Source organism: Megalops cyprinoides, chromosome 10 (genome assembly GCF_013368585.1).
Source record: "Megalops cyprinoides isolate fMegCyp1 chromosome 10, fMegCyp1.pri, whole genome shotgun sequence".
Classification (NCBI taxonomy): domain Eukaryota; kingdom Metazoa; phylum Chordata; class Actinopteri; order Elopiformes; family Megalopidae; genus Megalops; species Megalops cyprinoides.
This window is the reverse complement of record NC_050592.1, coordinates 33671705-33698726: the sequence shown is the minus strand read 5'-3', so window position 1 is coordinate 33698726 and position 27022 is coordinate 33671705. Positions and strand designations below refer to the sequence as shown.

General features: G+C 41.4%; 1 protein-coding gene across 1 annotated transcript in view; it reads left to right on the top strand.

The window, feature by feature from the left end:
* Positions 1-1759: 1759 nt before the first annotated feature.
* sntb1 (syntrophin, basic 1) overlaps positions 1760-27022 on the top strand; it is a 32266-nt gene continuing 7003 nt past the window's right edge. Inside the window, exons 1-5 of the mRNA XM_036539291.1 lie at positions 1760-2572; positions 15496-15712; positions 19904-20111; positions 24717-24853; positions 25845-26041. Coding sequence (XP_036395184.1) covers positions 2047-2572; positions 15496-15712; positions 19904-20111; positions 24717-24853; positions 25845-26041 — 1285 coding nt within the window. The 5' untranslated portion in view covers positions 1760-2046. The remainder of the gene's footprint in view (positions 2573-15495; positions 15713-19903; positions 20112-24716; positions 24854-25844; positions 26042-27022) is intronic.

Genomic DNA, 27022 nt, shown 5'->3' with positions numbered 1-27022 from the left:
GTTTTTTTCTTTCGAATTTTACAGGATTGTGAGAAAATAATAGCAATAATTTATTCGTCTAATGCAACTATTAACTATTTTGGCAGAAAAGAGAAAGTGTTAGATATGACAAATATAAATATACTGCTTTTCAGATTCTCGTGAGACTGGAAAATACTGTCTGTGGAGCGGCAGAACCGTGATAACGACGAAATCTCTTCTCACCACTAGATGGCACAACAAGGCCTCCTATTTCGATCGCTGCAAGTTTTACAGTTCAATATTACTCAATATTTTACGCCTACAAGAGACATCTACAGTATAAAATAAAAATAGAAATTAAATTGGTTAAATGCTGAAATATGTGTTTGATATTGCATGGACATAATGCGATGCGACCACTACTTTCTATAAACTTCAGAAACACCTAAGATTTAAATGTCTGACGATCTGACTGAATCTTAGCCAACTTTACCATTAAAATGTCTAATCACTTTTCAAGGTAACCCCTTTGACTTCAGATCTAAATGACCATTCATGTCTGATGGAAAGTCATTAAAACTAACGATCATATCAGTCCTACGAGTTAACAGGATAGTGGTGGATTGTCACGGGCAAACTGACAATTTGTCTTCAATTCAAGCATGAAACGTTTAAATTATACTGACAAAATATTATAATAATGAACGTTTTCTAATATGTTTATTCAATGTATCCTAAGTAATATCTAGCCAAAGCAAACGTTAAAAAGTCTAATTCTGACGAATAAAGAGTATAGTGATGCCTTCTAACAGAAAGAAGGGACTTTGCACTCTTAACCTTTAAAACAGCAGGTAATCTCTTTTTTGCTCGCTCGCTGCATTCTCAATACCTATACCACATGAAGTTTCGCCTGTTATCTGAGGTTTCTGGGATTGTTCTAAAGAGAAGGTTCTGGTAGCCTATACTGCAAGAGCAATTTGCGCCGTGCCTTTTTCAGTTACACCAAATACTGAATACTGAACTGCGACAGTGTATTCTGTATACTTGGGTGTCCAGTCAGGTGATACTCAATGCCTAAATTAAAAACCCAATATAAGGCCGTGGTTTGAGAGCCACGTTATATTACCCTAAGGCTCTTCTTTATTGATAATGACAAGAAGCTTTTCTGGGGAGCCCAGCAGCTTTAACGTCCTGATTTAACACCCAGATGCCGCTGTGATAGATTTTGGAATGTGTCAGTATTGCTTCCTCGATTTATAAGGAGGTGGAGAATGGTAAATCACTTCAAATTACTCATTAAATTGCCAAGACTACGGTCAGAGGCGGTGCATTCTTTAACTCTTGTCATACCTCGGGTGTAGCGTACACACTAATTCGTAAAATGTACTCTTCCAACCAGTATCTTGGATGATATCTGCAATCCCGATGTAGGCCATACATACGATGCAAGTACTTCTTACATTAACATTCAGTTGGCCGGGGCACATTTTGTGCTTTACAGCTGAAGACCCAATACTTTACTATGCAGAAGTGCATCTACCTTCAGATTGTATTGTGACAACTCAAGCTAACAAATTGACTATTTAGCAGCAGAGAGCTTGACTATCATCGGTACCCTCATATGCAGATAATAGTTTTAACCGAATAAAACTAGGCTACACATAAAACGACAAGGGAAATAGAGCGACCGAACTTGGTAAAACGTTTAGCTCTTCATATTTGCAAAACACCGTTCCCACTGCGCTTCCGTAAAGAAAGCGGCAGCCATCCTACGTGTCGGGTGTGCGATCGTCAATACACAAGCGACTTGAACTTCCCACCTGTAAATTTCAAGGACATTAAAACTATCAGCCTGTTAGCTGACTCTCCTCAAATATTCCCGGGCAGTACTCCATGTATACTGAAAACCCTGCTTTGCTCAGTGGGATTTCCCACCGCCGAGTTGCTCCACCCCAAAAGGATACGGGGAGTTGGAGCGATTAGCCAGCCAAAAGAGTGTAGCCGAACTGTTCGCGAGCTCCACGAAGTTCGAGAGTAAAGTCCTGTGCGTGTATAATCACATGGCATTTTAAGAATGCTCCAAAGATGGCGGTAGCAACGGCAGTTTCTGGTAACAGAGTGCAAAAAAGTGGGCTTTTAGAAGTGTTGGTTCGGGACCGCTGGCACAAAGTGCTTGCGAACTTGAACGAAGACGCCCTAACGTTGAGCTACGAGGATACAGGGGAGAATGTCAACTTAAATGGTATTACCAATGGATCTTACGGGACTAACTCCAGTCACCTCGATCCCACGAACAGTCCCAAACCTGCGGTGAGGACAGCTTTCACGGATTTGCCGGAGCAAGTGCCGGAGGCGATTGCGAACAGAAAGAGATGTGTCAAAGTAATAAAACAGGAGGTTGGAGGACTCGGAATTAGCATCAAAGGTGGTAAGGAGAACAAGATGCCGATACTCATTAGCAAGATATTTAAGGGTCTAGCTGCGGATCAGACTCAAGCTCTGTATGTTGGGGACGCAATACTGTCTGTCAACGGCGTGAATCTGAGGGACGCTACTCACGATGAGGCGGTGCAAGGACTAAAGCGGGCTGGAAAAGAGGTGATTCTGGAAGGTAAGCCGCAGGGAAACTTTTTTTCGTGATTCCTTTCTCCTTTAGCGCGCGTATCAGGTGTGATAGACAAACAGTAGCCGCCGTTGAAGTGAAAACCAATCTTATGTGGATTCATAAAAGCATGTAATGTTTACCAAATACTGGGCTAGCTAGTGCACAGTCCCTCCAGGCATATCGCTTTTTAACTGACATAAACCATTTGAGAGCAAACGTGTATGTGTGCGTATGTAGTCGTATCTGAAAGAAAAACATTTTTATTCAAGGTGAGTGGCTTTTGTCCTTGATGTCATGCGGCAGTAGCCGGTGTGGTATTTCCATGTAACTGATCTTTTCTGTGATCTCGTTATACAGTGACGCCGTTCAGGCTCTATTAGCTCTTAACAGGATATGCAAACCTGCTTTTTTACGAATTAAAAAGGAAATAAGCGCGTCACTGTGCTTTGCGAAACCTTTGTCATAGTTGCCGTCTATACAAATACCTTGCATTCTTGAACACCGCGCGAACTGAAACTGGAAACTTTGTAACCATGCGTAATGCAAACTGGAATCGCCTTCGAACGCGGGGCGATATGAATACGTCGTACTAAAACACGTACTGTTTCTAGATTCAGCAGTTTGTAACTTAATGATAACTTACTGATTCAGCGTAACGTAACGTTTTGGGGATTTGCACCATCAGCACAATGTGTGCACTGTTTGTACTGTGAGTTTAAACTTAAATACCATTTTTATCAACCTTATCGCATGACTCCACTGAACGCTCGGTCACTTGGTTACTTATTACCATTGACTGTACTAATGTGTGATCTGTTGACAATCATGTAATTGGGGGTGGAAAAATAGAATATACTGCATTTTGTAAGGATTTCAGTAGTTTGTTTCAGACGGATGTAACGCGTTAAATCAACCAAATTGAAATGATCTTTCTCTGTAAATTTCAGACATTGAAACGACTGACAGGTGTCATTTACAATTCGACAAATTCGGCCTAACTTTGTCAATGACTGCATTGTGACTCCTCTGTGTGGGACGGTTTGACCTTTATCATGGCAATTTGTTTGAAAGTATAAAACAGCTCTGGTGTGCTTGCCATGAAAGTATATGAAAAGCGCGTTATTATCAGGTTTGCCACAGCTGATATCCATCTTATTTCAGATTCATAAACCGATAAATAACGCACGCCTGCTTACAGCATTCTGTTTTATTCTAAATTCCCGTACTCCCTGAGGCCAGCCAATGACTACAGCAGACTTCTTCGGGTTTTTTCTTTCTGCAAGTCCTTTGTTTCAAGACAAAAGCCACACGGTCTATGTGTAATTGTGTGTTTTATACATACGTATATGAACAACCCGTCTATGTGTGAGTAATGACATCGAGTAAAAGCGCAATTACAGAAGAGAAACACGGTAAATACTGAACTATCGTAGAAAATGAGGCCCAGACGTAGACAGGGCTATATGTACTGGAACGTGAAAGTAAAATCCAGCCATGAAAAGACAGACAAGGTCAAATCACTGCACAGCGCGCCAGACCGGACTGGGGCAGTCAATACTCGCGGTCACACGGGCTTCTTAACTTGAATGGAAACCCTCGCTCTAAAACTTAAGTAAATCCTCCCCTATTTAAGTCGCTGTCTTTGAAAGAAAAAAATGGTATGCTCTGGTACAATGAAAATCCCCTTTGGCAGCGAGCCAGCTGACCCATACGGTACCTCCTCCAGTTTGAAGGACTAATAAGGAAAAGGACTTTAATTAAGACTGCCGCTTGTGATTTGGCGTATCGCATTTCACCAGCGGAGGGCCTCGTGAGCCTCCTTCATGTAACATCACTTTCCTCACGTTTCCCTTTTGACAGATATGAGACAATTTTATGTATGACACTTGCGATCGGTTATCATGTCTCTCTGTTGGCTCAGTGGACAGTAGTGAGCTCGACGATGCTACACACGATGTGCTACAGAGTGGTGGATGTAGTGAAGGAGCCATGCCTTGGCCGGCTGGTCATTAATACTTAATTAAATTATTATTAATATGCTTAGCAGAAAACCTTATCCAGGGCCACTTAAAAGGTGTACAAGCTCCCCTACGTGGCAGACAAGAAGCGTCAGAAAGTTTAGCGTCTGTGTCATTCAGCAAGTATTAATATTGTACAGCAGCATTCATCTCTTGAAAAAAAGATGTGCATATACAAATAATGTAAGTTTTGTTCTACCTAATGCACTGTATTGTAACTAAGAGCCTCATGGCCCAGGGATTGGGATGGCAGTGGTTAGCATAATAATAATAATAATAAATCATTACAAAATGGATAAGTGAGTGTTTTCTTTATTGTCTCTGCCCTTCAAACAAAATGGGAGGGATTAGGTTGCCACAGCTGATGATCAAGTATAGCCAGCCAAGCTGGTTCACAACTAGGATTTGAACCCATGACCCTAAGAAACAGAGGCCAGGTCTGACCTTTGTATGCTTAAGGAAGATTTAGGGGTGGTAAACGCTGAGACCTTTAGGAAATGGGGCCCAGACAGAAGGTTTCTTAACATTAGGCAATTGGAGTTTGGTCAGCATTTATCTGGACAGTTCTATAGATGCCAGAGATTGCAGTCATTTTGTGGCTCTGTCCAAGTGAATGAAGCCAGGGTCATGCTGGGTTATTATTGCTGTTTGCAATTAACGACACAGGAATTCCTTTAAGACTGACACCACAGAATGAAACGTCCTGTATCAGGTTGGGGGCAGTGCATTTTCATGCCTCTGTGTTGTAAGACACAGCAGACTTGAGAGACCAGAGACATGACATAATAAATGTGTAAATGCATTTAAAACAGTTAAAAGTGAAGATGAGCTTTGTTTTTCTAAGGGAGGTAGAGGGGAAATTAGTGTCTTTTGCAAGGACACATCTGATATTTCTTAGATAAGAGAACATAATCCCCTCAGGATAAGTTGTTTCCTTCCTTACAGACAGCCTATGGATTGCAGCATGACTGCCACCGCAAACATTGATGCAATTCACCACGTTCTGTTATAGTCAGTGCTGTGCTCTGTATCGCCCTCTGCTGTTTTTTTCTCATTGATGTAACTGCTTAGGTTGGCATGATTTCTGTTGTGTGGCATGGCAAAGTCTGCCCTACCAGGATAGGAATCCGTGTTGCCTCATGCCCCATTTATTAATGTACTAGGCCCCAGAAACTTGATTCTGTATGGAAACAAATTCACATTTATCAGAGGTGTGATTCAAAGGGTAGCGATTCAATTACAAAACGATTCTCGATGCATCAGGATGCATCACGACGCATCTTGTCCTCCATGTTTTTTAATTAATACAACAATACAAGCCCTCAGATTTGAACTGTTTTTGTTGTCAACTTTTTGTTGAACAGCTGTTTTCAAAAATCATATCAAGTCATATAACATAAAAAGTCTTTTTCAAGTAAGATTACCACAAGGTATATGTAAACAGTAACACAAAACATTTTTGTTTTTAGTGCATTGTAAATTTATAGTTTAAAAATAGTTTTACATAGAAAATGAAATTCTTTTACAGCTCTAGCAGCTATATACTTGGGGTTTCCTAAGTTTAGCTCTGGGTGGAAGGGGTGATGTGATTCCTCATATTTGTTGTATTGCCGAAGTATTTAATCTTGGCTCAGCAGGTTTTACACACAGCATATGTTTTGTCAAGCTCGTTTTTGCGAAACGAAATGTGCCCAAATATCTGTTTTTAAGATATTGGGTGCGTTTTTAATCTTTGGCTGCTGGATATGTTGCTCTCCCTCCGCCATGTTTCCAATCACACCAAGCACAAGTGATAAACGTAGTTCCTATCTGGAAAGGGGGGGGGGTACTTACGTAGCCTTCTTTATTTACAATGAAAACAGCACGGTGGCATGTATGTTATTTAACCCTTTCACACATAACTTATTTTTATGCTATGTTGTAGCGCATGTGTTACGTTACATGTTTCGTTATGTTTTCATTAGCGTTACTAAGCTTCTTATAGTTTTCAGTTAGCATTTGCTATATTTATTAACGTTAAATCACTGTTTCCTCAAAGCTAAAATTAGCTTTTTATCTAGTGTTCTAATCGCAAAGGGTTAATTACAGTTTTTTAAAATTGCATCTTACATCTTCACTTTCGCATCTTGATGCATCGTAAAAACGATTATTTTCCCCAGCTCTAACATTTATTCATATTTACATTTATTTATTTAGCAGACGCTTTTATCCAAAGCGACGTACAAAAGTGCATACAGTAAGTATAGCGACAGTACGGGGACAAGATGTGTACAGTTCCACAATGAGACAGTTCTCAGCTGAGAGCAAGGTCTGTTTGAGGACACAGTACTATCAGATTTGTACAACTACAGCGTATAGGGCAACTAAAACGATACACCTTCAAACAGCAAACTTCAACAACTTCAAACAGCGCAATGAGTGTCAGGGTAAAGGCGGCAACAAGAAACAATTTAAAAAGCACAGCAATTTACGACAGCACTGATCTGATCCTGGCAGCGACAGGAAGCCAGTGGAGGGATTTAAGCAGGGGAGTAACATGGGAGAATTTGGGGAGGTTGAAGATTAGTCAGGCAGCTGCGTTCTGGATGAGCTGGAGAGGCTGGGTGGTACAGGCTGGGAGGCCTGCGAGGAGAGCGTTGCAGTAGTCCAGGCGAGAGAGAACTGTGGCCTGGATAAGGAGCTGCATTGCATATATTGTCAGGAACGGACGAATCCTCCTGATGTTGTGGAGGAGGAATCGGCAGGCCCGTGACGTGCGAGCAATGTACTCCTTGAAGTCCAGGTTGCTGTCGAGGATGACACCCAAGCTCTTTGCTGACTGAGAGGATGGTATTGTGGTGCCATTGACGGTGATGCAGAGGTCATGCAGGGGGGAAGGGCCAGCTGGGATGAAGAGCAGTAGATACAGTGTGATGAGTTCTTGTAGATACAGAGGGCAAAACAAGGATATCTGAAACAGGTTTCTATGATCACCCTTTGGGTTTGGAGAGACGCACTGAGGTGAACAGCATTGCAGCTGAGTTTAACCCCCCGAGCTGATTCACTCTGTCTCCTCAGAGGTCACAGGTCAACCCGTTGTTCAGGTGGTGCCATGCTTGCTGGGTATCAAGCCAGGTCATTCAACGCTGTGTCATCACGTGTCATTCTCACCTTCATCACCATCAGGCAAGACATCAGCGGGTAGTCTAGACATAGCCTCGCCCACCTGCTGCCGAACAGCTGTTTGTCGCAGGGGTGGATCACAGAATGGCATGGCCATCCCAAACTGAGTCTGGGGATGGGCTGCTGGCAGTGAGTCACGTGTGCTGCTTAAGACTGCGCAGTCATTCCACGCTCTGCACCTGTGAACTTTGGGTACGTGCCTCTTTGTAGTTTGGGGAGGATGGGGGGTTACAGTTGATCACTGCTTTTGATGAGCACTAGAATGATCTGATGCAGAACCATTTTCAGCTTTGCATGTTTTTTTTCATCAGAGTTCACTTTGTCTGGTGTATTTATAAACAGCCAATTTGCATCACAGTACAGTGTTTCTGAACCATGAAACGTTGGGTCTGTGGTTTTATGCTCCTTGAAAATTTTAATTTGTCAGTTTCCTGCCTTTGAGCAATTTGTAAGATGTGTCACACTTGCAGATGAAATTTTTGTTGCATTTCAAATGTCCTTAGCCATGCTAGCAAAGTTTAAAAGCACCATTTATCTCATAGATTCGAAGCACAGGAAACACCAGCACCTGCGATACCATGATAACTCCCTACCGTGTTCATGTAAAAAGAAGCCACTTCTGCAATAAGGATTGTTAACAGGAGACTTTTGTTTCCAAACTATAATTTGCTTTCAGAAATGACAGATATCAAATGAAGCATTTTCATGCTCTGAGCCTAATGAGTGCTTTTTCTCTGCAAACAAAGATTATCTTTCTGCGAGTACAGAACAAGCTGTAATAGGAGTTACTGGTCAAGGACAGAACGTGAAAAAGGCTGGTCGTGATTACAGGCAATTTCTGGGGTAAGGCAGATTCATTGTCTATTCAGGGATAGGCAGGTTGCTCTACAATAGCTACCACTGTCTCGAAAGTAATGCTTTAGAAATTGGTAGCCTTGTTAGGCCGCTATTCTTCACATTGCGAAAATGCTTTGCCACAAAATGATCCGGTGCCTTGATGAACTGGGACCACAGTATTTGGTACTCCACACAAATGTCAACAAGGCAGTGTATTCATGATGAAAGCTCTTTGGAACTCCTGTTTAAGCTCAGCTCAAAAACACAATGTCCAAATTGTCAAAGATCTTTATAAAATGGACATCCAATACTATCAAAACAGGAAGCAGGGGGATGGGGTGCTTTTGCCTCCATTAGAAACCCATTACCTGTGGTTTCTGAACTGGGTCTTTGTGCAGGGTACAGGATTTTCAAAGCTGCAGGATGCTCAGATTACACAGAAGCCACTAGGCAACTGAATGACAGAATGGACTTGGTGGAGTAAAGGGTTTTGGTGTAGTGGTGAAAAGAGATCTGGAAAGCGTTAGAGAGAGGATGTTTGTACATTGTAACTGTGTTAACTTAAAAATCATGAATCCCCCCCCCCCCCCCCCCCCACCTTCACTCCCTGTTCAGAAAAGAGTTTTTTTTTTCTATTTTGCATAACAGGTTGAAAACACGCACATCCACACTAGGTCCTCCCTTTGGTGTCTTTTATAGCTCTGCTATTGGTACATGAGAAATGTTGTGCAGATTTTTAGAAGATTTTTAAACATTAATTTCAGTTCTCTGGTTTGCTTTGCTATCTCCTGTAAGATGTCATTTGGTTGTTCATAGAATGTGAACTTTGGTATTATTGCTTCACATTGTGGCAAACTCAAGTGTTTGAGTTTAGCAGCGATTAAACAAAGCCAAAGGTTTGCCCACCACTGGCCACAGTACTAGTTCTGACTCAGTTCCAGGCCTTCTGATATGACCAACCAAGCAGCGAGGAGACATCATCAAAAAATATGACTTTCTGTGTTTTGGTTTTTGGCTGATTTTATTTTGAAGTGGTCTCTTATTTGCTTGTTGAGTGAGAACATCCCTACTAGTGTATTAGCTGTGATACAGTAAGTTTTGTATCCGTTTTGTATCTTGTTTCAGTCTGATTTCTTCCCTGTTCCCTGTCTGAACGCTGTGCGTATGATTGCGTGTCAATGATGTGCTCTGTGACAATAATAAAGTCCAAATGGTAGCACCCATAGCGCTGACCTGAATTGTAGCAGATGAAAATGTAAATAGCCTAAAGTTTCACGTCTCCTGTGCAAATGCAGAAGCAAATAATTAGTATCCAGTTACTAGGCAAACATAAATTTGAAACCAACAACAAATGATGAGGGAGTTTAAAAACAGAACAGCACATAGTCTAGAAAATGGTTATATAGAATTAATTGGTCTTCAGGGTGCAAAAGGTTGAAAAACTCACAGTCGCGAAGAGCTGCCTCCTCCACGCGGGGGGCAGCTCTTCCCCTAAAGAATCATTCCGTATTCTTTTTTTCTTTTATTTTCATATCCCCAATCTCTGTGTTTTTACTGTCTTCAAATATGCATCACGCATCTACCAGCTTAAGCTCCAAGGGGTTCACACACAAAAGTGCCCTGTAACTTTGCTTTCATTTTTTTCTCGCCTTCCTTCATCAAGGAAACGAAAATTAAAAAAAAAAAAAACTTTGTTGCGGCCGAATGAGGCTCCTCGCGTTCGCTGTATAAAAGCTAGCAGGAGACGTCTTCATCAACATCCTTAAAACGTTTTCTTTTTTATGAGGCTATTTACTGCCGAAGCGAGTATGCAGTATTAATAAACGATGGCGTGACGGGTGATGCCAGATGGAACGCACTCTGGGATCGCCCCCTCTGTGAGAGAGAGAGAGAGAGACTCACTGCCCCGCCCACTTTAGCCTGACCGCATGATCTCACTCGCAAACCACGCCGCTGATGCTCAAACCAACGACACAACAGGCGCAGCAATCTACATGTCGAAGGTATGTAGATTTGGCAGAGAGTTTCAATGTCGTCCTCAGCGCCAGTGACGTACTACGAACTTGTGAAAATATTTATATTTCTCAGCTGTGGAGGATAGCTATCCATGATAGCCCAGCTGTGTTTTTCTTGACTGTTATTTTTAAAATGCCATTTGTTTTGAATGGAAGGCTCATAAAGTCACAGTACGGGGTAATACGGTAAAGCTGTCACGATGTAAAAAGTGTTTGTTTCTTTAAACCGAGTGGGACCATTTGGATATCTGGTCATCTCTGATTCAGTCCCTTTCATCTTTTTTCAACTTGAAAGAACTGCTTCTCCGACTGGAGTCAACCCTGTGGTGGTTTATCGCTAAAATTGAGCGGAAAGTAGCTGGTACCGCCCTGCCTGCTATGAAGCTGACCACGGTCGACCCGTCTTCTGGCCTTTACATTTACAGACTTGAAATTTATTTTTTATCTCACCCGCAGAATCCCTGCTCCATGGTGCTTGAGACATGACACCATCTATACGTTCATAATCATAGGCCAGTCTGGTTATACAGACGGACATGCTTTCCTTCGACGGTCTCTGAAATGTTTTAATGATTGCATGACAGAAGGAAAACAAAAAATCAGTATCACCACATTTGGCAGAAATAGTTTCCTGCTCACCAGGAATAAATGCTCTACCGGTAACAGAGTATTTAAAATCGTCATCATTTCCTCAGGAGTTCCCTAGCCTCTCTTGCAGTAGTGATATTAGAGAAGTGCCTCTCAGCTCTTCATTCAGAGCATTCCAAATAAACTGTCAGCTGCATGGCAGATTAAAAACAGCTACCCCCCTCTTTTGGTCTTTCAAGACAAAAAAAATAAAGTAATGTTTTCAGTAAGAACGAGAAGCAGCCACAGAGCCAGGCAGAGTGGATCAAAGATTTCCTTCACAAAGTGGATATGTCAAATATGCTTGTGCAATATTCAAGTTTTTGTACAGAAGCAAACCTTAAAGAACTGACATTTATCTGTCTGTTGACTCGTTGGGGCCATTTTGACGAAGGCAACTTTTTTTTTTTACCATGTAAAGACACAGCAGCAGCAGAAATTTTTCTCTATTGTGAAGATCAGCATGACAGTTTTCAGTTACAGTATAGGATTTCCCATTGACATTCTTCTATTATAGTAGCTTTGCTCAAGGACACAGATATCTCCTCCAAACATATAGATGACTGTCTGTTATTATGTACCTGTCATCTTCAAGTCAACCTTGTACTGAATCACAAGATTATTGCTCTAAGCTTGTTTGGTAAAGAATACAAACACTGCCATGAGTGTATACCATAAATAACGTGATTAATTACTCTGGCTATATACCAGAAAAGGGAGTATATTTTTCATTCAACTGCGATAAAAGAACACTCAGCAGCAGCTACAGAATTCAAAATCTCCCTGAAATTTAGTGAGGTTGTGGGTCTACAACCAGCTGTGTAAGTAACAGTTACAAACTGCATAACACCAGTTTATAGGCCACATGTTGTTTATGTAAACATATAGAAGTACATAATAACTATCAAATACATCTCAATCATATGTTTACTTTGAGTCATCAACAGCAATGAGACTTCATGAAGACTAAAACAGTGAAGGCACCACACACAGGAGGAACCGTTTCAAGTGCAAAACAGAGTAAATAACATTGAATGAGTGTTTAAAAGAGCGATAAGATACAGCAAAGCTTTCAAGTGTCCAAATTATGCAGTGCCCTTGAACACGAAACGTACGACTTCCTGCACAGGAGCAGCACAGGGAATTGTACACAGCTTGTCCCCCCAAGAAATAATGAGCGGAGGCTCGCTGCCAAATCACCGCCATTCTGCCCACAGGACGAAGGCACCTGAGAGAGAGAGAGAGAGAGAGAGAGAGAGAGAAAGAGAGAGAAACAGAAACAGAAAACACAGCTCTTCTCTTTGTACAAAACCACAAAATACCCACTTGTTCCATCAAAATGTACTGATTTGACTAGCAGTTTTCTGTTTGGTGCACTACTACTGATTTCAGGACACCCCCCCCCCCCTTGGATTCTGTCAGTGGTTACAGGGTGTTGCTATCCCCTCCCCCCTCAAGGCTGTTCTCACAACCATCAACCTCATTTTCCAGGATACATGGCTTACCACAGCCAGCACAGGTAAGCCAGCTGGATACTCTTTCCTGATAAACCTCTTCCAGAGCTGGCCTGGTGTCTTTACATGGCCTGTCTTAGAATGAGGCTATGTGTTTAGATTTTACTAGGATTCTGTTATTTTTATTATTTTGTGTTTTTAATTATTTTTTCCCTGTTCATCCTTTTTGGAACTGCCAGTTGTACTGCATTAAGTTCACCTCTCACCTCACCCCCTAGATGTGATATTAACGCTATCCACTGAAACACATGCACACAAATGGCTATTTTTCACACAAGTCTCATGATGCACCACAGTGGAGGGAGTACTGACTGGAGGATAGGCACATCCCTACTGACTTCATCCAAGCGACTCTGCCAGGGGGTGCCTAAGTCACGGGATGAGGGGATCCTGGGTGATGGACTCACATTACCCCCGTCATTGGTGGCAAAAGATACTAGAATCAATATGTTTAATCCACATTAATGTCTTTATTGTTCTACATGAAACCAGTTTGTTTATTAAATACCTGAAAAAAGGAACTGCATAGTGGTTAAGGAGCAGGACTCGTAACCGAAAGGTTGCAGGTTTGATTCCCCGCTGGGACACTGCTGCTGTACCCTTGGGCAAGATACTTAACCCACAATTGCCTCAGTAAATATCCAGCTGTATAAATGGATAACATTGTAAAGAACTGTAACCTATGTAAGTTGCTTTGGATAAAAGCGTCTGCTAAATGAATGAATGTAAATGTAAACCTGACACCGAACTGGCTCCTAGGCTTTGGCTAGGTTGTATTTACTCAGTATGTACAAGTCTGATAGTATATGTCTACATTCCACCTCTTCAGACAATTCAGGTATGGTCCTTTGTGCCTCTTAACTGGAGTCTGACCTTATGTAAGTCAAGCTCCGTGTCACAAAAGAAAAGTTAAAAAGCAAATCTTTGCATTCCTTTGTCGTTTTACTGTTGGTATTTGCCATGGTAGGCTTACCAGTTATCTTCCCCAATTTGTAGCATACTGTAAAAAAGAGGAATATTTTGAAAAATTTTGATATTAGGTGCTCCCTTTAGTTGGAAAAATTTGCCCTCGTTTTCAGTTCAGTGTGCTTCTTGTAGCGTGGACATTATTTGTGGTTCACTGTGAAAAGCTGAGGGCTGCCATGACAGTATTATCATATTGCATTATCAAGCTCCCAGCTTAGTATTGGTGCATGGTGGCATGTTTACCAACAGAGGCCATGGTGTTGCCTGAAACAAAATGTGCTCCAGATACAAATCTTCAAATCCTTGAAAGAATCTTGAATTGGGTTCACAGGTCTCTGCTTCAAACTTGCATGGTTAAAACACTGATGGTTATTCAGCAGTTACACACACAGGGTTGCTGCCCCAAGTGTAAACTGCTCTGTGTCACATGTTCTATTTGCTTAACAAAAGGGCTTATCCAGCACAACATACTTGGCTTTCTTTTTGAACATATTATCAGCACTAGCCACCATTTATACAGCTGCTTATTTACTCTAGTGATTGAGGTCAAGTACCTTGCTCAAGAATATAACAGCAGAGTACTACAGTAATGCCTGACCTGCTGATCGAACCCACAACCTTTTACTGTATTACAAACACTGCTGCATTTGAGAGAACCATAATACACTGGATGGTCTAACTGAAGCCTGTGCAACCTCAAAGTGCTTTTCCAGACCTCTTTACATCATCTTCAGAACTTCAGGAGGAAATCTAAATGGCTTCAATCAAAGCAACATGCATTCCCACAGGAAACAGTCTAGAACAGGCACATTAATTTTCTGTTCTGTGTCTACCATCATGCCATCCAGATGGTATTAAGATCAATGGATCTGTGCAGCACTTGTGATTGCCTGCATACATGGTGGTCTTCCATGACCAGGGCAGGGACAGCCATGGTTTAATGTGAGTGTGTCCTAATACTAGGAACAACTCAATGGAATACAGTTTTTTCTGCACTTAAAAAATGTGTTTTAGACCAGTTAATAGTTGAGTGCAAAGGTGACGTGTCCTCTACAGTTTTATCTCAAGGCCTTGTAAATCCTGTTTTGGGCTGCTGCTGTCATAGAGGTTTGCAACGCATTTTAGGTCACTGCCAGTTGTATTTATTTGTGCAAAATCTTGTACGAAGCTTAAAATCTTAAAGCTCCACAATGCTTAAAACTCCACACTGAGAATTGTCTCCTCATGTTGAACTGTATTAATTTCTCCATGGATTGAGGGAAAACTCACAAGCTCACTCACAAGCACACACATGTGGAAAGTGCTTTCCATGTATCCCCAGAAATGTGAATGGGGGCTGATGGAAAAGTAGACACCACTGACAAGCCTGTGTTACTTTAGCACTTCATGATTTGTGGACACCCTGCTATCCATGCCACTTAGAACTCTGAGCAGCGATCCATACACACAGACAGGAACGTGCTTGTGCTGTTCTGGCAAGATGGTCAGTCAATATGATACTGTTATGTGTTATGGCTGTAAATGCCAACAGCTTAACTTTGTGAGAGTATAGAAGTGAGTCAGGGTGAATCAGGTTCCTCTACGATTTCACCACAGATAATCTACGTCATGACCAAATGCTCAGCTTGTTGTCCTTCCCTGTTCTTACATCATAAGTGTCATGGAAGTGAAAACACACCACTACGTTGGCTACGCTGAGGTCTCCTTCCGTTAGGTTAAGGACAGGATTTTCTTGTGAACTGCATGTTTTGTGTGGACTCTTAAACTCAAACCTTTCCTTGTTGCTGCAGTAAAGTACATGCGGGAGGCTACCCCGTACGTGAAAAAGGGTTCCCCTGTGTCTGAAATCGGTTGGGAGACCCCTCCTCCAGAATCACCCCGCCTCGGCAGCCCCCACTCAGATGCCCCCAGCACACCCTCTGTGTCTCTGCAAGGGGACAGGAGGCACTTCCCCCTGAAAATGTGCTACATCACCCGAGGGATGACCACCTCTGACCCTGAAAACAGGTAATTACCTGCCAAACTCGCCATGCTGCACTCACAAACCTATGGCATGTTCTGCAACGCTGCAGCGTTACGCTAATTGAACTCAGTCGTAGTAGTATTCATAACACTAATAAGCACCACTTAGTCCAGCAATTTTCATTTTTTTATTTTACAGAGAGTTGAATTCAGGGTAATCGCTTACTTGAGCTTCGTCTTATTTAGCATTCATATTACCTTAATGAGTACTGCGTAATCCAGCATTTTTAAGTTCAACAATATGAAGGGATTCATCTACAGAGTCAAATTCAGGGTAACAAATTACTTGAAATTATGACTTACTTGATCTTATTTAGCATTCATAAGACTTTACCAAGTGCTGTATAATGTGTCATAACATAGTCTTTAGCATACATAAATACTATAACTACTATATAGCACCTGGTTTGGGAGGACATGTGACATACTATGTTATGTTGCTAGTGTTGTGGCATTTGTAATTACATCCTGCAGAACCTTCTGTCACTTGTTCTAAACTGATCATGATGTCTATGTATTATGCTAAAAGTGATGGCCTTCATTTAGAGCTGATAAGGATTTCATGAACGCTTCATAGGGTGCACTTCTAGTAAAGTATTACTGCATTCTGTAATTTTGTGTAATAGTTGCAGATGGAAGCAGTCTAATGTCATCTGCCAAGGCCAATAGCACAATACCTTTATCTTTCAAACAGGGATAAAGTTATCAAAGAACCCTGAAGAGATATTTCTAATGACATTTGCCCTTCTGTTTGAGAATTAATTGATCACATTTTGTGTTCTCTAGTTTTAAGAAAATCCAGTGCACGGCATGATCATTTTCAGTCATTTTCTCCCTCATAAGGTGTCACTGTAAATCAGCAGGATGCTTATTATTTCAGAGGTGGAACTACTGGAATTAACAGCAGATGTGACAAGCACAATACTACTGCTGCAAATTAAAGAAACCAAGTTGCCTCATCTTTTTCCAATTCCTCTAAATGTTTGAAGTCTGAACAGCAAAAAAGGAACTGTTTTACTTCTCAATGGGTCAACCTTTCTCATATCAAAGCTAATGAGGACAACTTCAAAGCCCAAGTTAACAATGACTTCAAAGTTTGCTCACATTGCAAAACTGCAGAAAACCAGAGCTGGACCAAAAAAAAAAGAAAAAAAAATCTCAGAAACTCCCAAGGGACCCCCACTTCTTGGTTACAAAGACTTCCACAAATAAAGAGATGTCTGTTGCCTTGCAGTTGCATTCACAGTTTTACGAGCGCATCACTTGCTGGTATCTTAGGGGCAAGGGGGCGGGAGAATGTGTGTTAAGTCTGATTGTTTGTGAAGTGTAACTCCACCTCAGCTACATTGTGGCTGTGAGAGCAAGCTTGGCGGTTTGTGAGAAATGAAGTCAAGTCATTTATAAGTTAAAGCCCATGAAATAAAAGAATGTGTTTACACTGCTTTTATGAGACCTGCTACAATGTGTTATCCCATGGTCATTTATGTTTTTCTTTTTATCGTGGACAGGTGACCCTCAGTATTTAAGAATATGCAATTCCATGTTTGTTAGACATAATACATGTATTTAGACCGTTATAATAGTGTGTTGTTATACACCGGTCACTGAGATATAAAGATTGGCTCATAGGCTCCTTATGTAAATATTTTAAGAGATTTAAAATTATTTTAAAAATTATAAAATTACAATGCATGTGTATACACAACCATTCCATTAGTTGAGACAAGTCACCCATCCCAGTTCTAAAATGCGTGAAACCTTTCAAATTTTTTATATAAATGCAATACTTTATTACTTTTTATTACAGTTAAATATGTATATTTTAGTGATGTGGTGTATTAATTATTTAGATTATGTTATGTTAATAAGCAATCCCCCACCTATTTAATCTAAACTGTTACCCACCATACCCTTCTTTTTCCTAACATCCACCCATGGGCAACAGTCAAACTAATTGCATTTCTGAGAGAAACTGTACATTCTAAGCATCGTTAAGCAAGCAAAGATTGGTTTTCACCATACAATATCAAAGCATTTACACAGAATAAAGGCTTATTTATTGTTGACACCTTTCGCGATTCTTTATCATTCAGCAGTATGTTCAGACACAATCTGCAAGTACATCCAATCGGCGCTTTAAACTTAATTAAGTACCACAACTTGGAAATCTCCGAAATCCAAACATTGATTGGAGCCAGTTCATTTGTCATAATGATCTCATTACCTTCACGTTCATGTAGATTGTTAAATTAAAGCTCTGGTTAGACAAAATGGTTATTCTTACTGCCCTGACACTCTGAGGAATGGGAACGGAGGGTTTGAAGAGAGTGGCTGACAACGGTTTCATGCTGTAGTCGTCGTACTTCACAACGTTACTCCACAGAGACTACAGAACTGTTACGCTGCACACTGAATATACGATATCAGAAATGCTTACCATGCAAGTCTACTTTTAGCTTCTCCGATCTTACCTGAATTAAACTTTACCCAACTTTTTAGATACTTACCATACTGTCTTGTCATAATGTTACACAATCTGCCGCCAATCGGCAGTTCAGACGGCCTGTGAACAGTGAAGTGTGGTGTGTCATGGGGTCAATGGCGCTCCTAGAAACTGATAGTTTTCCGCTATTGTGTCTCTGCGAGAAAACATCCATCATTTTGATGTTCCAACGGCCAGACCGTTGACGTGACCCCTTACATTAACGGGTTAAGAAAGAATTCCTGTGAAATTCTTGCACTAGGTGAATTTTCTGCTAAAAATAGAGTGGCTACCTCCCGCCAAAATGGTCTGTTTAGTTTCCCTGACATGTGCAGCTCTGCGCGAGTGGAAATTTAAACAGCTGTTTGGTGGAGGAGACGGCTGTGCGGAGAGAGAAGCCTGTTTCCTCTGACAGATTTATTACTGGGCTCCTCATCACACTCCCCTTTTCTCCGCTGCTCAGTTTGGCGTGGAGGGCTACCGTGTTTATACTCTGCTAAAAATACAAATGATGTGTATTTCGTTGCAATGTTAGGAAATTATTTAGCCCCGCTTTTGTCAAAAAGCTTTCCCTTTGTGCGACCTGCGGAAATGCCGTGACGGATATAACCTTGTTTCGGGACCAGTTTGATTTAGGTAACAAATAGATTTGCTCTTGTTTGGAAGAGGACACGGTCCTCCACAGGCATTGATATTTAAAGACACTTGCTATAGTTCATTTTACCTTTGGCAGCTTTTGGTCTCTGTTACCTGGGCAGTGTTTTTGCACAGAGCAGCACTTCAGAATTCTGTCTAGCAAAAGGGAGAAACTGACATGGCAGTTTCTAAACGTTGATTACGCATCATGAGCGGCGGCAACATTTCCCGCGTTCATGGCTGGATGGCCTTTAAGAGCAGAACTCCTTGGACCTTTTCCAGTAACTGTTCCTTCTCAAACCAATGCAAACACGTCAACTCCACGTGGCGTCTGGCCTCTTATTTCTCCAGAATCAAGTCTCCTTTTTATAGAGTTTCTATGTTTAACTGCAGGGAGCACCTGGGATTGATATTCTGGATTATGTTGTTTGATGTACTAATTACTGTGGGAGGGGAGCACACATAGGTCTGCTGGAACACTGTTGTCTGATTAAATAACTGCTCAATTAAAACTTTCAAAATTAAAAAAACTGCAACATTTTATGGTCTTTTAAAAGGAGGGTTCAGCTGCTGAAGTTGAGGTGTGATACTGTAGATATGTTTAGGTATTATTTTGATTTCAGGAATGTGTAACAGAAGGACAATGTAAGAATACATAGCCCTGTGTATTCAAAGCTAAGAACAATTAGTTTCCATAGAGAAAGGCTCACAGTGGAGTCAATATGAATCAATAAACCAGACCAAGTGAGACTGTCTGTTGCAGCTCTGTCATTCCTTACAGTTTGGTGTGTATTTACCAGAGTTGGGGTCATCTCCATTTTAAGAAAGTCAATTCAGGGAATTAACTGAAAATCAATGAATTGAAAATAGCCCATCATATCATATGAAGATCTTTAAATGAATTAATTGAATTTTGATTCTTTTCTTGAACTGACTGAATTGCAATTGAATTGATGGTGCATCTGATGATGGTCAGAGATATAGCTTTTGTGGCATTTGCTGTGCATTCCCATTAGTCTTTGCGCAGGCAGGTGACCTCTCTCCATTGCATCTCACAGACACTTTGAGCTGCATTCTCCTGACGCCAAGCACACAGTGGTCCTGAGGTGTAAAGATACGGCCAGTGCACAGTCCTGGTTCACAGCCGTGCAGTCCACTGCGATGAACCTCACCGCCAGAGCGATGGCAGAGGTCAAAGAGCAGACAGGCAGGATAGGGATTGCTGGGAGCCGGGAGATCCGCCACTTCGGATGGCTCGCAGAAAAGGTAGGCACTTTTAATGCATCACAGTGCAAATGGTTGCGTCGGATATTTTTGTCTGTGAAATGTTATATTCCAAGGAGTCAATGAACTTGATGGGTGTATTTCAAATACACAAAAATACAACACAAAGCAACTCAACTTGAGGCAGTTTATTTCATAATGAGCAGAATGAGCATATACCACATCCATGCAACATTTTACATCATGTTTCTGTCATTGTCAAGTATTATTCAAGGAACTAACTGTACTTATTCCTTTATTCTACAAAACATTCCAGGGTGTGTCTTTCATTCCTGCTTGTTAAATATCATGTCAGTAACATCTTTTATCAATATAGCTAATTGTCTGACAATTTATTTCTCTGTGACCCCATTAGTGTGCCAAGATGCCAAGGGATGTGATGTATTTTAGCCACTATATTCCACTCAAAAGTGTCTGTAGTACAGAATACCTAACTTAATGAAAATTGTTGTCTTTGATGTATTTGTGGGTGCATATCCCAGGGCAGTAATCTATCAGCTGCAGTGGAAAATACTCGGCTTTATAGTCAATGGAAGCTGGTACAAGGCCATTCTCTGTTGAAAGAAATAGCATCTGAAATTTCAAAAATATGTGTTTATATGCAGCCATATTTCTTTGATTGTGTCACTGGTCCCACTGGTAAAAAATCAGTTCACCACACATCCACCACATGAATATTTAGCAGGAAAAAAATCTTACGAAAATAATTCCCCCTCTTTTTTCCACACAGCTGCAGAAATGCGGGTCTTGATAATTTTACCCAGGATCCACTAGGTCTGGGGAAATTCGTGGTCATCCTCCATGGCCGTGATTGATCAAGGATGACTTTTCTCAACATGGCTATGTTTTTTTTTGGTCTTTTTCCCTTTCCCCTGTTGTGACCTCTTTTGATCGCTCTCTCATTAGGGGGGTTTGGCACAGACAGCTTGCAGAGCCTCCCCCATATTTTGGGCAGACTGCATAGCTGCCACTTCTCAGGGTTTAATGAGGCCCTCACTTACCATCTCTTATTACTGCCCCCCCCCCCCCCCACACCACCACCACCACCCCACAACACCCTCCGCTTCAGCCATCTTGATGAATAATTATAACAGGGGAAAGCCTTTGGTGTGGGGAGAGATCGACACTGTGCTCCCAGTTCCCCCTATGCTAAGGCCATGGTTTTCAACAAGGGCCCGTTTGTGGTCGGCCTGGTCTGCCCCTCTGACGCACTTGTGAGAGCTGTAGTCTCCGTTTAGCTCGTTGACAGCGAGCAGAGCAGCTCGAGTTTGGACAGAGGGATTGTTAGATAGTCTGACGTTTGTTGTTTTTTTTTTTTTACATCTGTGATGTCAAACTGTAAGACGGACCTCGAGGTGCCATCATTTCCGAAGCAAAAATCTCCAATCACAGAGGGATTTGATGTATTGACGGATTTTATGCTGGCACCATATTTATAAATAACTCATTCTTTTGGCACCACATACTCATAGTGCTGTGGGTACAGCAGAACTCTGCCCACCAAAGCCCTCGGTTCCTTTAATGCTGTAAATTCCATTTGGGGATTCACACATCAAATAGGACGTGTGAACAAATGCAGACTCCTGGGATGTGACTTTCATTATGAGAAATTTAATAATGAGAATTGTGTTGCTGCGTAATGTTATGGGTAATCAGGTGTTTCACTCTGACTCTCCATGTGAGTATTATTGTGAGTTCAGGGCTAGTGCACAGTGGACTAGCTTCTTGTGGGGAAGCCTGCTTCAAATCTGTTATTCATGGGATTACTACTGTTTAGACCAATTACAGTGGAAAATGTCTTAACAGCTAAAGTGTGGGTTGACCTACAAAAAATTTTGTACTTTACCACCGAACTTTGCATATCTGTCCTCTCCTATTCTCATGTTTTCAAACCAATGTGACCCATTTTTTTTGTAAAAACGGCTTTGTGGCCAGTAATTATAGACATGTAAAGGCTGTGGTGGTGTTTAAAAAGTGGCAAGTACGTATAAATTAGGCCTTTGTCTGGTGTAAAAACAAGTATTTGGCTGCTAATCCAAGCTCAAGTACTATATGAGTAATCATGCAAATTTTGCATTAAACAGAGACCAAAGTATGTTACTGTTTCCAACTAGAATGTTTGCCTATCAGGCTAAATCAGATTCCATAAACTATAATGGGCAACAATTAAAGTAATCCTAATCTAGGAGGATTTGTCCTGAAAGTCTTGTCATTCATGTCATAACATCCAGTAAACTGAAAGAATTTTCTTGCCGCTGTCTTTCTATTTAATTGCACTGATCGCATTATTGTGTTTTATGGATCCATGGGTTTAAGAAACGAGTCACCTCATTGTTTCAAGATTTAAATACAACAAAATAGTTTACCCACTGCGGTTAATGTGCAAGGGGTTTATTTTTAGTGATGCACTCCAAAGCGCCATTTGTCACATTTTCCGTTTGAATGACAACCTGGGCAGTGGTAAAAATGTGCAACCAAATATGTTAGTTTTTGCCAGTGAATTTAATTTAATCTTTACAATAAAAAGTAGTTTTCTGATGAAAGATACTGTTATCAAGCTAAATTAGCTGTCCTGGTTTTAGTGTTTTGGTTGATTTTGCACTTAGAGGTAAACTGAGGCACAGAGAGGGGACAAAGCAGGTAAGAAAAGAGCCCAGGCAGGTAACTTGAAATAACATTTTTGCTTGGAGTTATTTCCATCATCATCATTTAATAGCACAACTTAATAAAGGCAACTTCTGAAGCGTTCCTAAGTGCCACTGATATTGTCAGTCCATTTACTTAACTTAGCATAACTAGATAGCTACTTGGCTATTGTACAGGCTGCTGTCATCAGTTCCTCCACCTCAATTGTGTATATTTCCATTTCAGTGTAATCACTGATGTGGTCCACATGTACCCTCTGATAGTTTCATTCATTCAAGACAGAAGTTTGCATCCAGCTTGCAAAATCACTCTATAACACTGTAGGCCAGCAATGTCAGCGTCACGCTCATGCTGTGAGCACTTCAGGAAGCACTGTTCTAACATGCCTGTAGGGGAAATGGATGGAAGCATTTGTACGTCTTTCTTTTGTTCAAATAACTTCACTTGATCATAACTAAATAACCTGGAGACAAGCCTCCTCATAGTTTAAAGACATATTTCTTAGCCAGCTTGCCATTGTAGGCTTAATATCTGATGTTACAATCTGATGTTACAAAATGTACAAGGACTATTGCTTTATCTTAGCTATACACAGTGTTACTTCATGAAAGAAATATATTTTTCCCATTGGTTGATTAAACAGAATCAAGTAAGATAAAATAATTGTTGGCTAGTTTTTTACATTCTTGCAATGTGCTACATCTCACCACAAAATGTTGCATCAGTGCATTACTATTTCTGTCAGGTAAGCTAAGGAAGAAAGCGTTTTAGATGCACTTTTAGTTGTCACAAAGTTTCATGGTCCCATATTACTTCACTGGCTACATATAAATGACAAAAATGCTTTCTCTACACAACAGTTTTTGGTTTTTTTTTTCCATGGCATTAAATTACTGGAGGTAAATTTGATCCACCCACCCATAAAAATGACATGCTATGAAAAGTTTTCTAGGAACAACCTTCCCATCTGTTGGTCAGAGCTTTCTTGGAATCCACTGTTCATTAGGAGGGCACAAAGACACCACCAGCTGGGGAACACGTTCGGGTCTGAGGAATGGCCAATTAAAACGGAGTGGAACATTTGGATCTGCACGTGCGGACGTCTTTTGTCAGTCTGCGGAGATATTTTGTCTTTCTACAAACAGACACAACCTGCAGCCGCCAGCAATTAAGGCCATCGTCTCTGTGGAAAGACAAACACCAGGAGCAATAACTGTGTTATTAGAGGAATCAAACTATTCAATAAAGCTTTGGCTGAGCTTGTGGAAACTGACTAGAAGTATGAAATAACAGCCGATTCTTTGAAAACAAAAATGGATTTCATATGAGGTTAATTACAAACCCACCTTTATTATGTGAAATATGTGGTCTTTGTAATTATGTTCAATATGATCATCTCTGTATAATAGCAGATTTTTGATATTTTAATAGCAGAGTTTGTTGCAACCAGCCTCTTCTTAGGGCAAGAGTACCTCCACAAAGTGGAGCATAGATACGGTTTGTTATGCAAACACTCAAGCACAGTCACTCCCTCTCACATGTTCAAAAAACAAACTTGCATGTGCAAACAGACAGGAACACACACATACACACACACGTGCAAGTGCACTCATGTATCCATGTGAAACACTGTGAGTCAGCACCAACACCTGTGTCATATCACTTTTCTGTCACTATTCACAGCTATACCGAACCCATTTCATGTGTCCAAAGATGCAGGCACACTGGTGCATCAGCTGGACATCAGCCAATAAATGGTTAAAATGCTAGATAGGTTCAACACACTGTGTCATACATGCACACTCTGTGTCTCACACACACTCTCTTTCACACGCACACAGTCTCACACACACAACGGCACAAACTTTCTTACATACACACACACACACACACACACACACACACGCTTACACACACACTCTCTTTGGTGTTGTATTGTAGACGGAGAATGAGAAGCAGCGGTGGAGGCCCGTGCTGGTGGTGGTGACAGAGAAGGACCTGCTCCTATACGACAGCATGCCCAGAATGAAGGAGGCCTGGTTCAGCCCTACACACACCTACCCCCTGCTTGCCACACGGTAGGCTGCCCCCTGAAGCCCTGAACCAATCACTGACCTGGAAACAGGGCATGATCATGTCCTTAGCCAATTGTAAACCCTGAACTGTGGCTCAATCATTTCCTGAGTCAATCCAGAAGCTGGAAATGTAGAAAATGTATGAAACTTCAGCTTTAACAATAACTTTTTTGTAAAGTATTTTCCACAATGAAGAAAAAATTGTAAAAATAAAGGAATAAGAAATAAAAGCAAAAACCTTAAAATTTGCGCCAATCAGCTGATCTGCCCAGTTAAGTGAAGGTTAAAATCACTGTCAAGTTTTAACTGAAATTAATATCTCAGTTATTATTGGTCACAGCTGCTCTAAGGTATCGCTGTAAAGAGCAAGGGGATGTTGTGTTGACCTTTGCAGTATTTGGGTATGTGGAGGAGCCCCAACGTGTCAGCACCTTTTCTTAGGGCTGTATTTCTTAGGAGAGTGAGGCAGCATGTCCAAACTCTACACCTCTTGCAACTAAAGAACAGTTTCATAGTCCTTCATGTGGACAAAAAGGGTGCGTCCAAACATTAGCTGCAAAACAAATGCAGTCAGTGTTTGTTCTGCAATGCTGTTGTCCGCACCTTGAGGAGAGCAGGGAAGCCAAAATGTCAACCTCAGTTCAGATACCACCTGTGTGTGGGGGTTTTTTCTAACATGAAGTAAAATTTGAAAAAAGGAAACACTGTGTCAGTTTAGACATCTTCCATGTCAACCATTTTTCCCTGCATGTGGCCTTTTGAAGAGTGACTGCCACAGCTTACCATTGTTACTGCCACCCCTGGGGACACATGACGGAGATGGCAGCCTGAGGCTGTGCTGTGCGCCCTTAATGGCTGATGCTTTGTGGGACTAAGGCTGACTGTGTTGTGTGCCCTTACTGGATGATGCGTTTTAGGACTAAGACTGACTGTTGTGTCCTCACTGGCTGACATATTCTGGTACTGAGGCTGACTGTGTTGTGTGTCCTGACAGGCTGGTGCATTCTGGGCCAGACAGGGGCTCCCCCCAGCCTGGTCTGGAGCTGTCCTTCGCAACGCGTACAGGCACCCGACTGGGCATTGAGGCCCACCTCTTCCGAGCCGAGACCAACAAGGACCTGTCGCTGTGGACCAGGCACATTGTAACTGGCTGCCATGCCTCCGCCGAGATGATCAAAGAGGTCACCACTAGTGAGTACCAGCCCAGAACCTCTCCAAACGTATGCTGTCACAGAGAGAGGACACCTGTTCACTCGCAGACTGCATTTAGTAATTATTTCTGAGGAAGCAAAAGCTTCAGAAATTTGTGTGGCATGGGAGGCATGGGTGATGATGCCAGAGACCCTCACTGTTTGCAGTTTCACACCAGCTAGCATTGTGTGTTCCTGTCTTTGCTCTCAGGTCCCAGGCCATAGAGTGCTGTGCCATCACCATTTTTACATTTATGTTGTTACATCATTATGCAAATACGCATATTAATCACTTTTTTTGGAAAATACTACTTTGTGTATGTCTGTTGTCAATACAGTACAGCATTCATGGATTTCTGCATTTGCAGGGATTTCTAAAACATTTGCTCTGTGGGTGTGAGTGGGTGTGAGTTCTCTGTATTTGTACTGTATTTGTGTTTGCACTTGTACTACTTATTACTGTATTACTTATATTATTGCATGTGTTATGGATATTGTGATTTAGTAACATTGTGATATATGTGAGTATATCTACTCAACAACTTTCCATAGTTTTCTGGGCTGTCTAGTTTCACATTAGCACAAATTAACCTGATGTCATGTCTGCTAAATATGTGTAATATAATGTACTACTGTCATAGATGGTCATAATGTACAAGCACACCATAGTGGTGCATAGAATGGTGTAGAGCAAGCATTTGCCCTGTGTAACAGCATACAAACACGCTTGCTAAAACAAACACTCAGGCAAACAGGAAACCAATCACAGTAATCACTTATGAGTTGTCCGATAACGTCTTCCATGTTCGTAACTGATGTTTTGATTGCTCCAGTCTGTGTAGTGGAAGTAAAATTATGCTGTTCAAAATCCACCGATTAAACTCTGTACCCCACAGCTGCACAACAAGCTGTTCAGACTAATGCAGCACAAGCAATTCAGCACAAGTTTTCACAATGTTTTCATCCTGGGTAAATACCTCAG